The sequence below is a fragment of the Castanea sativa genome, chromosome 4, assembly GCF_040712315.1.
Source record: "Castanea sativa cultivar Marrone di Chiusa Pesio chromosome 4, ASM4071231v1".
NCBI lineage: Eukaryota > Viridiplantae > Streptophyta > Magnoliopsida > Fagales > Fagaceae > Castanea > Castanea sativa.
Window position 1 is genome coordinate 25448632 of NC_134016.1, and position 11600 is coordinate 25460231.

The following is an 11600-nucleotide window of genomic DNA, read 5'->3' on the forward strand; positions in this document are numbered from 1 at the left end:
TGAGCCTTTAATTTTAACAATTAAAATCTTAAATTTATGAAATTGTTTCAATTTCAAGTCTTTGTGCATCTTTGTTATTCATTTTCCTTTTTTTGGGCAGTAACTAAGTATAAAAAAGCAAGAAATTATTAATTAAATTCAGTGTTTCACCCAGAGCTTGTTCATAAATTAATTTTTTAGTCATTGAACAAAATGCTAACAAGAGAAAGCTCTATTTAGAGAGAAAATTTTGCTTAGAATGAGAAAGTAATTGTCAGCAAATCAAAGTTGGTTACTAAGATAATAAAAAACAATATGGTAGCAAGAGAGCTCTATTTAGAGAAATTTTTCTGCTTAGAATGAGAAAGTAATTGTCAGAAAATCAAACAATTAATTCAAAGCCTCTCATATAATAATGATTTGAGAGTTACAGAATTTAGAAAGTGATTTGTGTTGTGTTATTTGTTGGGAAGACTTGATTTTGGGGATTCTCCAATTGAATGGTTAATATAACAATATATAACAACACTAAACCTAAAAACATAAGCCTAAAAGTTTCGGCCCAGAAATGTTATATAAATTACTCTAACTTTTCATTATTATTTAATGTAGGACTATGCTCACACATGCATACCTCTGAATCTCTCACTCACATGTGAATCATTGCATCTTTGTGGGGCAATGAATAAGTCTTACTAACTCCCTTTTGCCTATGAGCTTTTTCTAGGATTGTCTGTGTAAGCTTTATGGCTTGCATTTGCAATTTATACTTGTGAAGGGCTCCAAGTACATACACCCTGTCCTTACTTTAATTGCGAAAAAAACTAGTTTTCGCTTGTTTTGCGAAAGAGACCATGATGACTTTGCCACCTTATCTTACACCACCTTGGGCTCTAATAATATTTGTTGGATTCCAATCTAGTGTTGTATGAATTAAGAAAATAAACTAACAGTTTTAATCAATTTTCAAAAAATATTATCACCAAATTACCAAGCCAAAATCCAATATTTGTTATTATCAAATCAATTACAACATCCTCTTTAGCTTATGCCTAACTTAAAATCTACATCAAATACAGTAATATTTATTTATAGGAATTTATGTAAACTCATTTAAAATCTTCACCCAGTTCGAATTCAACGATTATATGTGGTTGTAACACCCAAAATCCTCTTCTTAAAAAAATAAACACCAATTTTATATCTCTTGCTTATGTCTCACGGATAAATAAATAAATAAATAAATAATCTTTTTGTTTTCTTTGCTCTCACACGTAGAAATCCATGACAAAAATTCCTTGATTCTTCTTATATTCTCACTTGCTAAAAGCATTCCTTCAGTGCTAAGAAAAGTTATTTTCCCTGCATTTACATAACAGTCCCAAAAAGTCATAGAAAATGCGGCAATTCCAACAGCCCATTACCTTATTAAATCCCTCTCTACTCCTTCATAGTTGAGTGAAGCTCCCCATCAAACACTCTCAACTACGCCTTGTTCTTCTCTCTACCCAACACACTTTAAAATGGCACTAGAATGGGTAGTCCTAGGCTATGCTGCGGCTGCAGAGACCATAATGATCCTCCTGCTGACCCTCCCAGGCCTCGACCCTCTCCGCAAGGGCCTCGTCTCTGTCACCAAAGCTCTCCTCAAACCCTTCTTCTCAGTGATCCCATTCTGCCTCTTTTTGCTCTTGGACATTTACTGGAAGTACGAAATGAGACCTTCATGTGTGTCCCTTAATGCTTGCACTCATGCAGAGCATCTTCTCCACCAGAAGTCTCTCATGAAGAGCCAGAGGAATGGGATTTTGATCGCTTCAGCGTTACTCTTTTACTGGCTTTTGTACTCGGTCACCAAGCTCGTGGCTCGGGTCGAGGAGTTGAAGTATCAAGTCGAGAAGCAGAAAGATTAGAATTTAGGAGTGACAGGGAAAGTGGGATTTCGTTTCGGGCTTTTGGGTTGGTGTGGAAGCTGTGGAAATGGAAACCCCGAATTGGAGGTGAGTTTTTCTCATGTTTTTGTGAAAATAAAGAACATGAAAAGCTTGAGATTGTGGAATCGAATAGTTACTCCGTAATGTGCCGTTAATACTAGAGGAGCTAAACATGTATTATAGATTTATACTTTTATAGTCTCGTATTAATTCGTAACTCAATAAAAAATCAAAGTATCAAATACATTCATACATACATACGACTTCATGAATATATATATATATATATATATATAATCATATATACATACGACTTCATGAATATATATATATATATATATATATATATATATATATATATATATATATATATATATTTGAAGTATTAAAATTTTAAGTCCTAAGTATTAAATTTGCAATCATAATTAGGAAGTGGCTCTCATATAAGCAATTTTGAATTAGGGAGAGCGATGGTCACTCCACAAGTATAAGTACTTGTGGGGAATGGGAGGCAAAGGCCGAGGTTCAAGTCTCCAGGAGAGAGCTTTATATACATATACAGTTAGATTATGTTAGAGTAGAATTCTATCTTGTATAAAAATAAAAAAAAAACATTTGCTTCTCCAAATTTCAAACACACAAATTTGAATAGAAGCCAATATGGAATTCTAGACAAAAATAGTGAATAAAGCCTACCCATTGGTTGAAACAATTAAAGAAAAAAAAAACCCATAAATTATAAGATAAACAAATAGAAATAGAAAGGGAGAAAAACTGCAAGAAAAAAGAACTGTACTTTCAAATAAAAACACTATGTTGTCAATACCATTTTTTTATTCAAAGTTTCATACCACTTTTAAATGGTATTTGGTAAGCTAAAGATAGGTATTGAAGAGAGCCAAATTAGATATTTGTAAAGGAGAGCACTAGGTAAGCCAAGAGAAGAACATTGAAACAAAGAGGACTTTTAGGGTATGTTTGGTGGAGGTAGAATAGGGTGAATGGAAAATTAATGAGAGAAAATGGTAGTGGGTGTTTGGTAAGAAGAAAATGGGAGGATATTTTTTGGTGGGGCCCAGACATTTTTCACCTAGTCCACAAAAAATCCATCATAGGCATGAAAAGCCTATTGCCTACCCAATTACCAAATCACCTACACTCCTCCAACACATTAAAGACATATAAGATATCTCTCTCCTTGCTTCTCTTTTGTTTCTTCTGCACAACCTCAACCACATGAAACAACGACATGTCCAGGTTTGTTCTTTGCCAATTTCTTTTTTTCATCCAACAATACAACATATATACTATTATATATAACTAGTCTTATCACACACGCTTTGGGCATGCGATGAGTTTTTTTTTTTGGTGTCATAATGTTTAAAAGTGAGATAGAGATAGTGTCTTAATTTTTAGGATCTTTTTCTACGTGAATTTTGATGAAAGTTTGAAAATTTGAATTTAAAATTAAAAATGGTAATTCAGGTTGGAGAAGATAAGAAAAAAGCCTAAAACTTACGATTTAAAAAAAGAAGAAGTAAATTACTCTTTTAACCTGTTTGTGTTTTTAAAATTTAAAATTATTTAACTAAAAGATATGAGTATTTTAGAGAATTTAAGAATTTGTGTTAGGATATTTTAATACGTAAAATGATGAAACCCAAAAAGAAAATCCTTTTATTAATAGTATAGATAACAAATCAAAATAATATAATGAGTACAAAATAAAAATAATTAATATATTATGTTATATATAGTTTTATTTTATTAATTTTAATTAATAATAATTAATATTTTCTTCTTATTTAATGAGTACAAAGAAAATATATTTTACATATTATGTAAAAGGGTATAAGAGTAAATTTATATAAATTACATTTTATATGCACCCACTTTTCTCCTCAACCACACAAAAGAGATTTTCATTCCTCCAACAAAACACACATTAAGGGAAAACTAAATATTTTCTATTCCCCACTTTTTCATCCTCCCACCATTTTTTATCCTCCTACTTTTCCATACTCACAACCAAATAAACCCTTAAGTTATAGGAAAGGGAAGTGAAAGTTGTACAAACTTTTAGGAAAAGATGTTGAAACTAAAAAAGAAAGGAGGAGAAAAAAAAGAAGTCAAAGCTCAAAAAGAATTGGAGTCAAATTGAGAAGGAGAGAGAGTAAGAGATAGACACGAAAAAGTCACAAATAGGGGGAGAGCAATTATTTTCTTGGAGGAAGGGGGGGGGGGGGGGGAGGTATTACAAAAAAATATGAGCAAATTTATTTTACATATTATGTAAAAGAGTATAAGAGTAAATTTATATAAACTACATTTTATATGCACCCACTTTTCTCCTCAACCACACAAAAGAGATTTTCATTCCTCCAACCAAACACACATTAAGGGAAAACTAAATATTTTCTTTCCCCCACTTTTCCATCCTCCCACCATTTTTTATCTTCCTACTTTTCCATACTCACAACCAAGTAAACCCTTAAGTTATAGGAAAGGGAAGTGAAAGTTGTAAAAACTTTTAGGAAAAGATGTTGAAACTTATATAAAAAAAAAAGCTAAAAAAATAGTCGAAGCTCAAAAAGAATTGGAGTCAAATTGGGAAGGAGAGAGAGAGTAAGAGATAGACACGAAAAAGTCACAACTAGGGGGAGAGCAATTATTTTCTTGGAGGAGGGGGGGGGGGGGGGGAGGTCTTACAAAAAAATATGATATCTCTTGTTTTTACCCCACTATAAATCAACTTTTAAAAATTTTTGTGTGGGCCATGGCCCCCTATGTTATGCATAGTTTCGCCCCTGTGGTCAGAGCAAAACGTTGTAACCTAGACTCTAATGTTGTGTTGAGGATAAAAATTGGATGGAAAACTCAAGACACACCTAAATCCACAACATGCTTAAGGGTCACCTTGTAATTAGTGTACCTAAATTCACAATTTTAGGAAAGGGAAATGTTTATTACACAAATGCTTATTGCACACACAACACTTTTGCACAAAAATTCATGATATGTGAAACATTTCCCCAAAAGTGCAATGTTTATTACACATATGTCTATTACACACATCTTACACACAAGCTACTTTTGCACAAAACTTACCCTTGGTAGTCCCATGTGTAACTCTTATAATCCATTCACAAGTTAACAAGCATGTTATGAAATTAGATATGAGTTTGGGTGTCTTCGTAGGTGGACTGTTGGAGTCCTTTCATTTTGAGGAACATTTACTATGTTCATCGACAAGGGATGTTGGAGACCCTATTTAAGGGCATGATGAGCGATGTGCATGTGTGGATATGTTAAGAAAACTCAAAGGGACATGGAGAAATTAGTTTTCATGGTTTTCGATGAGGCACCTCTGGTTGAGTTTTCTGGGTTAGAGATCTTGAAACGAAAAAAACTCCACAATAAGATTAATAAGGTTGGGTCTATGCCCAATAATTCATATGAGCCCTTAACTAATGTAATGCCCATCTTGCGCCAAGATGAAAGCTGGCATTTTCTATTCACGAAGGAATAGGTGAGTTGCTCTAGACTGGAGTATAGAAAATTAGGGAGTTTTGTGGTTGGTATAAAGTATCATTGTGTGAGAGACCACACCCCCAGCCCTTTTTTTTATGGTGTCATGTCAAACTCATGTAAATGAGTGGAGTCGTTTTATTGCCTCTCAAAATGGAGGTTCAACTGATTATATTTTCTTCTTTAGATTAAGAATTTTACAATGGAATTGCCATTTATATAATTATTGGAAAAAATAAGAAAACCAAAATTGAAAAATTCATCATTTTATTAGTTTGAAATTGAATTTACATTGATTATAAGAAATTACATGGTTTTGGTTCTAGATACAATCTAAGATAAAGTACATGGCTTTGTTTCCTAGTTACAATCTAGAAATTGAAAATTACAAGGATAAACATTGATCTATCAACCCTTGATCTAAGCTCGGAGGCTATGTTACAAAGTGGGAAGGTGTTAAGCACCCACCTTGTTCAGTGAAACCGGTCTTCTAGACTATGGTGGCCAACATTCATATCATATCATCCAAAATGTTATCAATCAATTTGCATGTTGAATTTAATGTGTGTGCATGTGATAAACCCTAATTCAATTTAGTGAGCGTTGCATTTGGATTGAAAAATAAATTCTAGTGAATGTGTATGGATGGTGATATCCTAGATTCAAGGATTTGAAAGAATTATGAAACAAACATCTTTTTCATATTTTTGATGTGGATTTAAGATCAAAACTAGTGTTATGCATGAACATGTGATGAACAATCAAGAACAGGTGAAGAACACATAAGAACATTTAAGAACATTCAAACATATTCAAGGGAATTTAAATAATTACAATCAGGCTTTAATTTTAAATTCTCATCATGATAACATAAAAAACAAGTTAGGGAAAGAGATTATACTTTCATGCAAGATCCATATGGTGGAGGAAGGGACTCTTGGTAGAGGTCCTAAGGGTGGAGGAAAAGAAGAGCTAGGAGAGGGAGAGTGAGTCTCACTCAATACTTTGAGTTTCAGGATGACCAAGATATAACAAGACTACTTTTCTTCACTAGAACTCAAGAGAGGAGAAGATAAGGAGTTTTGTGTCCTTTGGAATGGAGGAGAGTGAGGTTTATATAGTAATGGTGGAGAAAATATGAATGGAAGGCCATTTAATGAGAGTTGCCAAAGAATCATGAACCTATACCTTATTTTAGACTTTGAGGAAATCGGGTGCACTAAATGTAAAGATTAGTGGGAGTGATGAGCAAGTAAAATTCGGTTTTCCCGTAGCTACTGTAACAGCTTGTAAAGCCAAATTCAAAAAATCATATCTTACTCAATTATGATCGGAATTGTCTCCTTCTTGTGCTTAAATTGAAGCCTCGGATGTCTAGGTTCTGGGAAAAGTAACCTCATTCATAGATTCAAAATAGTTTGAGTGATATCAACGAAATAGTGAGCAGATGTCATTTGTTAGAAAATAATTTCAGCACAATTAACATTAATAGGTCCCAAATTAGTTTCCAATTAACATTAATAGGCTTCAATCACTCTCATTTCAGACTTAATTAGCTCCAAATTTACCTTAATTTAAAGATAGTTGCACAAATGATTCATTGAATAATTGATGTTTGACTATCTAATTAATTAAGTAGGTGCAACCTTATCATAAAATGTAGTCCTAGCCAGTCAAATTATGACACATCATTAATCTCAAATTGGTTATAATTATAACCAATTGGAATCAATTGTTCATAATCACATATAGTCGGATTCAATATGTGATAATGCATCTCGGCCATTAAAACATGATTTGTTGATAACTTTCAATTTGATGGTCCGATTAGAGCTTATGACTAGTCAATTTGATTGTTACAATATCAAGATCATTTTGGTGAAATGAGATTAATGATCTAATGACCAGAATCAAGATGCATATTTCCAAGGTGAAATTACCCTTTTACCTTCTTTGTGAGGTTAAATGTGGGTTGCAAAATGGGGTGTCAACAGAATGCCCCTCATTGGTAGAGCTTGAAAAGCGAATGTCAATGTATGAAAGAGACATTTGACTTTGCAATCAGTATTTAATCGTGGTGAATGTATGATGCATGTAGATAAAAATGCAGACCGTCATATTGTGGATCAAAATGTGGACTGAATCTCGAGGGAGATTGCCTACGTACCTCTTGGTGGGAGGATCAGGTCCAAATGTCGTTTATGCATGCAATTTTTTTTCTTTGAATGAGTACAAGACATGCTTACCTGAGGTCAAGAGAATATGGAGTTTCTGGTAATGTGTTTCAGAGGACCAAAGTTTCTAAAACTTGGCTCATGTTTTTAAAGGACCAAGAATTTTTTGGGCTTTGGCTCATGTTTTCAAAGAACCAAAGGTTCTGGATCTTGGTTCATGTTTTCAGAAGACCAAGGATTTCTGGACTTTGACTCATGTTTTTAGAAGACCAAGGGTCTTTGGGCTTTGGCTTATGTTTTCAGAGGACCAAAAGTTTTGGATTTTGGCTCATGTTTTCAGAAGACCAAGGAATTTTGGGCTTTAACTCATGTTTTTAGAGGACCAAGGATTTTTGGGTTTTGGCTCATGTTTTTAGAGGACCAAGGGCTCTAGATCTTGGCTCATGTTTTCAGAGGACCAAAGAATTTTGGGTTTTGGCTCATGTTTTCAGAGGACCAAAGGTTTTAGATCTTGGCTCATGTTTTTAGAGGACTAAGGATTTATTGGATTTTGGCTCATGTTTTCAGAGAACCAAAGGTTTTGGATCTTGGATCATGTTTTTAGAGGATCAAGGATTTTTGGGCTTTGGTTCATGTTTTCAGAGGACCAAAGGTTTAGGATCTTAGCTCATGTTTTCAAAGGCACAAGGAATTTTGGGCTTTGGCTCATGTTTTCAAAGGATCAAGGATTTGGATCTTGGTTTATGTTTTTAGAGGACCCAGGGTTTTTAGGCTTTGGCTTATATTTTCAGAGGACCAAGAATTTTTGTGCTTTGACTCATGTTTTCAGAGGACCAAAGGTTTTAGATCTTGGCTCATGTTTTCAGAGGACCAAGAATTTTTGTGCTTTGGCTCATGTTTTCAAAGGACCAAGGATTTTGGGCTTTGGCCCATGTGTTCAGAGGACCAAAGGTTTTGGATATTGCCTTATGTTTTCAGAGAACCAAGGATTTTTGGAAGGTATTATTCATGCCGATGTGTGTGGGCCTTTTACCCTAGTACCTACAAAATAAATATTTTCAATTAGTAGTAGAGTTATTCATTGAAAAGAATTCGGCATACCTGGCGAGTGCCCCTAGTTTGGGACATATTCCTTACTTCAATGAATGCTGAGGGTGGATAGTTGACTTGATGTTGCACCACTAGAGAATATGGAAGAAGATCATAACTTTCTGTTCCTGAAGAAGAATTTAATGAAGATTTTTTTTTCTGGGACTTTTGAATTTTTTTTTTTTGAAGAAATTGAAAATTTTGATTGATGATTTTTTTTTTTTTGAAAAATTTGGAAATCTTGAATTTTTTTAAGGAATTAAAAATTTTGATTGATGATTTTTTTTTTGGAAAGCTGCCTTAGAAGTACAAGCCCAATGCCCCTAGTCCCAAGGCTTTTTGAAAATTCTCTCTTTTCTTTTCTTCTCTCTTTTATTTTTTATTTTTTTGAAAGATATGGAAATTTTTTTTTCTTTTTTTTATAGAAAAAATTGAAAATCTTTTTTTTTTTTTTAATTTTGAAAATATTATCTTTTTTTTTTTTTTAGTTTTTATATTTGAAGATTTATTCATTATCAAAAAGTGAAGAAGATGAAGATGAAGATGGAGTAAAAGTGATGAAGATTTATTTATGATGATTTTTTTCTTTTTCGTTGGAAAACTTATCCTTTGAATGAGAATAACTTTGGTTGTAATTTGATGCGGAGTACTGGATAAGTCCTTGCTTAGTTCCTGTAAAAAGATAATTTCAATTAGTAATGATTTTTTTCATTGAAATGAAGTATACCCAATGAACCTAGTTTGAGGCATATTCCATGCTTAGATTGAAGCTGAGTTCATTTGATGTTGCGACCATTGGGGAACATGAAAGAAGATCATGGTCTGCCATCATTGGTTCCTACATAATGGCTTTCTTTCTCTAGCTTGTTAAATACCAGTTATCATGAAAACATTTTTGGCCAATGCCCCTAGTGTGCAATGCTTGCAAAAAAAAAAAAAAAAAAGGATTGATGCCTCAAATGAAAATATGCTTTCATGCGAGAAAGACATATCCACATACAATATAAATAGGCCAATGCCCCAAGTTTAAGCATACTCAATGCAAAACAAATGGGTTTAGCCTAACATGTACCCAAATGATTTTGTCACATTGTTTTGAATCTAAACCCGAAGGCTATTTGGGCGATTGGGATTGGGCCTTTGAAAGGCTGCCTATGTACCTATCTCATAAAGGATTAGGTCAAGACGTAGTTCAGGAGAACTGGATTTTGAAAAATAATGAATTTTTTGTTTGAAATGAGATTTTTCTTCTTTTTTTTTTTTTAAATTCATTTTTTTTTTGGAACAAGATGTGATCTTTTGAACAACCATTTTGGAAAATCATAGTGTTTAAGAACCAAACAAATCTCTATGATTATGAAGGATCAAGATCTTTAAACTCATGTAATCAAAATTTGCTTCTTTCTTTTGAACATTGTCAGAGTAAGTCTCCAAAAGCAATCAATAAATGAAATATGATAATATTTAGGAATCACATTGTTGGGTGCAAACAAGGAGAGTGCTCCAAGTTTGAAAGTTCTTTTAAGTCATTTGAGGATTTGAGAATTTGAATTTTTTGGCCTCAGACATATCATCTAGTGGAGTTTGACAATTTTAAGCATTTTTCCTTTTAAATTCAAGAGAAAATATTATTAGAGTTTAAGATGCACCTACAACTAGCAAGACTTCAAGGAGGTCTTTACTCACGGGTTGTAATATAGGCCAGGTTTAGGTTATGAAATGTATGATATAAAAATGCTCAAAATTCCCTATGATGTTCCCCCAAGTATACATTACTCAAAAATCAAGTATTGGAGGAGTTTTTCCATTTCTTCTTTGTCACCTTCTCACTAGTCTTCATTGGTCACTCGTATCAACATTTGTTTTTATGCTCATTGATCTTGAATCATACCTCTAGACTTCTATCTTGTAAAATTCTTCTCTTTTTGGGTTGCATCTTCAAGTTTCCAACTTGGGGAGATTGACCCCTTTTTTTTCTTTTCTTTGGCCCTAATTTTTGCTTAGGCTGCCCTTTCGAGTTTTCAACCTAGCGGGCTTTGTTTTCTTTTCTTTTTCCTTCTTTCTTTTTATTTTTTATTTATTTTTATCTCTCTCATCTCTTGATTGAATGAACTTTTTTTGGGGATCTTTTACCTTCCTTGTTTTTCTCAGCTTAAGTCATTTTGATGCACTCTCTAGCCTTTTTTCTTGCCTCGATGCACTTGCACCTTTCTATGCTTGATAATTCTTTTCCTTTTTTGATGAACTCTCTTTTGGATGAACCTTGTATTCCTCTTGGCATGATGAATTTTAGGCTCTTCAAACTTGAGGCACACTAGAATTTCATTTCTTTTTCCTTGATTGAATGAAACCTCATTTTTCTTTAATAATCTCTTATCTTTATCTTAATGAATCCTCTACTTGTCTTTCATGTCTTCTAGGAGAGCCTTATAAATTAGCTTCGAAGTTACAAGGTTGAGTCCTCTTCAACATGAGATTTAAGTATGCATATCTTGATTTTTCCCACCCCAAGTTTAGATTTTAGTGGGTTCATGCGAAAAAGAGGCTAAGTGTTTAAAGGCTCAAATGGGCTAGCAATGGATAATGATCATTCTAGGTATTATGGTATAATCTTGTTTTACCAAAGATAGTCTTCTATCCCTAGTAATGCTTGCTTGTAGGCACAGTGACTTGAGCTCTTTTAATGAATTCCTCTTAAAAGAAAAAGTATGAATACTCTGTTGGAGACACAAAAGTTTTCAAAAATTTGGAATGAATGCATGAGCTTTTTGAATTTTCTGAAGGATATATTTTCTTATATTGCCTTTTAAGACCATTTCTTCTTTTATTCAAAGTAACTAAGCAAAAGTGTTTACACGGATCAAATGAAATTAATCCTTTCTCAGTACAAGTTGAT

At 33.3% G+C, this 11600-nt stretch overlaps 1 protein-coding gene across 1 annotated transcript; it reads left to right on the plus strand.

Moving 5' to 3' along the window:
- Window positions 1–1358: 1358 nt before the first annotated feature.
- Window positions 1359–2156, plus strand: LOC142632189 (uncharacterized). Its single transcript, XM_075806603.1, has one exon. It carries the CDS (start codon window positions 1503–1505, stop codon window positions 1890–1892), a length of 390 nt encoding a protein of 129 aa, XP_075662718.1. The 5' UTR covers window positions 1359–1502; the 3' UTR covers window positions 1893–2156.
- Window positions 2157–11600: the final 9444 nt, after the last annotated feature.

Bases quoted from the DNA above. Each gene is read 5' to 3' on its own strand.
- LOC142632189 (XM_075806603.1), top strand. From the start codon at position 1,503: ATGGCACTAGAATGGGTAGTCCTAGGCTATGCTGCGGCTGCAGAGACC.